At 63.1% G+C, this 3301-nt stretch overlaps 1 protein-coding gene across 1 annotated transcript in view; it reads right to left on the bottom strand.

The window, feature by feature from the left end:
* The window catches only part of HDGFL2 (HDGF like 2), a 20163-nt gene extending 16862 nt beyond the window's left edge, over positions 1-3301 (bottom strand). Inside the window, exons 1-3 of the mRNA XM_045300058.1 lie at positions 3217-3301; positions 953-1029; positions 688-826 (exon numbers count right to left, since the gene is read on the bottom strand). Coding sequence (XP_045155993.1) covers positions 688-826; positions 953-1029; positions 3217-3288 — 288 coding nt within the window. The 5' untranslated portion in view covers positions 3289-3301. The remainder of the gene's footprint in view (positions 1-687; positions 827-952; positions 1030-3216) is intronic.

Genomic DNA, 3301 nt, shown 5'->3' with positions numbered 1-3301 from the left:
TGGAGTGGGGTGGGGGTGCTACCGCGGCTCTTCGCCACAGTAAAAGGCACAGAGGAAACCCCGTGGGGCTGCTCCACACCCTGGCAGCAGCACAGAACCAGCACCATCGAACCAGCCCACTCCCTTGTCTTCCTGGTTCCCAGCCCACCACGACCTGAGACAGGACAATACCCCCCAGCACAGAGGACAGCCCGGCGACGCCAACTTTCCAGGCTCCCAGAACCACAGGGAACCCTGCTCACAGAAAACCACGGGCCAGACAGCACCAGGCCCATCCCAGATGTCACCTTCTCCCCCGACGGTCCCCCTAGACTGTCCACAAGTGTTTCTTCCCCTCCCAGCCAATGCCCCATCCTCACCACCTGACCCAGGCTTTCTTTCCCTCCTCCCACAACAACCCCCACAGTGGGCCAACGAGAGAACGCCTGCCTGGCATCCCATTCACAGCTCACCCCCAGTGGTGGCCCAGTGCCCCTCCCATCCTGCTTTTCACCCACCTGATGGCCTTACCCAGACACCCCTCAGATCCCACTCCGTGTCCCCACAAGGATTCCTACCAGCCCACTAACACCTCTTTGCTGTCCGGAAATGCCTGCCTTCTCCACAGGCCTCCGCCCACCCAGCAGGGCCAGCCAGCCTACCCTGGTCAGAGTGAAGGTCTCGGCTGCTGCCGGCACTGGCACTCACCGGAGGTGCACTGTAGCTGGCGTGTGGATTGTTCTGGATCTCCCAGAGCCCCTCATTGAAGCCTTTCCTCTTGTTGGGCTTCCCGTACTTGTCTTTGCACTTGTCATAGGGAAACAGGTCCTTGGGTCCCAAGAAAGCTCTGGGGAGAGGAAGTATGGGGCCAGAACCCCAGTCAGCCAGGGTGCTGGGGGGGGGGGCGTAGGGGTACAGCATGGAGATCAAGCCCCACCCCACCCTGGCCCCTGCGTGCAGTGGGAATACTTACGTCTCATGTGTACCGAAGAAGAAGATGGGGTATTTGTTGGGCGGGGGCTTCACGGCACCATCAGCAATGTCGTCAATCTGCAGCAAGGGGGTGATTGAGATGGTTAGGGGCAGCCGGGTACAGGCAGGTTCACCCCCAGACCCGAGAGATCACCCAGAAAATAGCCAAGGGAGGAAGGGGAAGCGGTGGGGAGGGAGGGGGTCTTCGCAGGCAGGCCCAGTCAACATCTTCCACTTAAGACTTTGCCTCCCTGTGCTGACCCCACAGCAAACTGCCCCACCCCCCAGGTGCTTCACCTAAGCAAGGCCAAATAGGGACCTCTGAAGCCCCCCCCTAGGGAGTGGGACGGGCCACAGCTCCTCAAACTCCCATAGCCCTCCCTGGCTCCCCACCCCCACCCCACCCCCACCCCCCACCGCCTGCCCGCCCACAGAGGGAGGCGGGCGACGGGTGGTCCCCTAGAGGCGGATGGGGCTCAGGCTGCAGCTGGCAGCTCAGAGGAGGCAGGGGGGGGGGGGTGGGCTGCAGGAGACAGGCCCTCAGCATCCAGGAAGTCCCGCCCTGTCCCTCCAGGCCCACGGGCTCAGGCAGCTGTCAGTCACCTCCCCACAGGAGGCGAGCAGCCCCTTTACTTCCAATCAGGTGCTGGCAAGCGGCTGGGGAAGGGGGAGAGGGAGAAGCAGCGCTCTGGTAAGGAGGGAGCCAAGGAGCGCAGAGAAACGGCTTGGACCAGGGAAGTTTCCCGGCTTGGGCAAGCTGACCAGGACTGGGTGGATTCTGGGGTCCCACTCAATCTCTCCACCTGGCTGGAGCCACCCTGCCTCAGGCACCCCACTCCCCTGGGCTACTTTTGTCAAAGCCCTTGGCCACACACATCCACCCCCATCCCCCGCCCCCAGACACTCCACTCCCCAAACTCAGTCACCCTGAGTGCTGCCTCCGCCCCACCCAGGGCATGCCCCTGGGGCTGCAGGGCAGAGGTGCCCAGCGGGCGCCAGCTCCCGGCACCCTGGGGAGACCGTTCCACACCTACAGGCCAGTTAGTTGCCTTAAGGGCAGCAAGCAACTCAGAAGCCTCCCAGGGTCCCACAGGGAAGGCCAGGTGGAGACCCCATCCTGCTTATTCCCATTTAGACTCTCGGCCTCAGAGAGGCTTCCACCCTTCTCCAGGCTGACAGGCCCCCAAGCAACCGCCAACTGTTTCAGTCCTGCCAGGGATCTACCACCAAACTCAGGAGACAACAGTAGCCCTGTGACCAGGAGGTGACAAGAACTTACTTCCTGATCTCTCCTTCACTCTGGCTGGCCTCTTTCTTATCTGCAAGGCTCAGGACCCCCAGAAGCAGGACACCCCTTAGACCTGGAGGCTTGGGACCATCTGACTCCCTCGGGTTCCACCTTCCTCAAAAGAATGCCCCCCCCCCCCAATCCCCTTGGTTGCTCCTTTTCTCCAGAGCTCCCTGAGGTTCTAGCAATAGGTGAGGGCGAGCCCACCCCATTCATTCTAGTGATTGGTCAGCTCAGCCACGCACCTCCACCAGATTGAGGGTGAAAGGGAGGGGGGTCTCCTCAGGCCACCTGCTCCCAGGGTCTTGCAAACAAGCCTTATAAGGCCCACTACTCCAGTCCTCTTTCTCTGGTGCAGGCCCCCTAACCCCAGCCATGACCTTGGGAACAGAGTCCACCCGTCCACCCACTTCCATTTCCATCCCTGGCTTCTCGCAGACCTCAGACACAGACCCCAGACACCCTCGGTCTTGACCTCAAACCCGGTCCATTCATGCATCCTCATCTCAGCTCCCCTCAATGAGGCCCCTTCTGATTCCTAGGTCCTGCAGCCTGGGGGAACCCCTCTGCCCGCAGTTTTGATTCCTATCCTCAGATCTCAGCCTCCACCCACCCACCCACCCCCACTCACCGGCCAGCACACTTGAACCCTGCTGCCCTGTGGACACTCAGCCTTGACCCTAAGCTCTCTCAGGCTCCCGGGACCCTAAATCTCGTGCCGCTTCGCCCCAGAACACCCAGACCCCCAGCGCGCGGGTCACTCAAGAGCGGACTCCAGCGAAAGGGCCCCCGGGACACCCCTCCTCACACGGGACCCTCAGACTCCCCCGGACTCCAGCGCGCGGGGCGCTCGAGCCTCGGCCTCCGCCGGGCGGGACCCTGGGACCCTCGGACCTGCGGTGCGCGGGTCCCCCGGGCCCGGGGCCCCTCCTGCCCCACCCCCCACCCCGCCGGGCCCATCTCGCGCGCGGCCTCACCCGGGCGGGCCAATGTGGGTAGCCCTTCATCTTGGCGAACACCAAGTCTCCGGGTTTGAAGGCGTGCGGCATGCTGGCGGCTGGG

This window comes from Echinops telfairi, unplaced genomic scaffold (assembly GCF_000313985.2).
Source record: "Echinops telfairi isolate 266 unplaced genomic scaffold, ASM31398v2 ScPeMD7_7459;HRSCAF=8497, whole genome shotgun sequence".
Lineage (NCBI taxonomy): Eukaryota > Metazoa > Chordata > Mammalia > Afrosoricida > Tenrecidae > Echinops > Echinops telfairi.
This window is presented reverse-complemented; position numbering and strand designations above follow the sequence as displayed.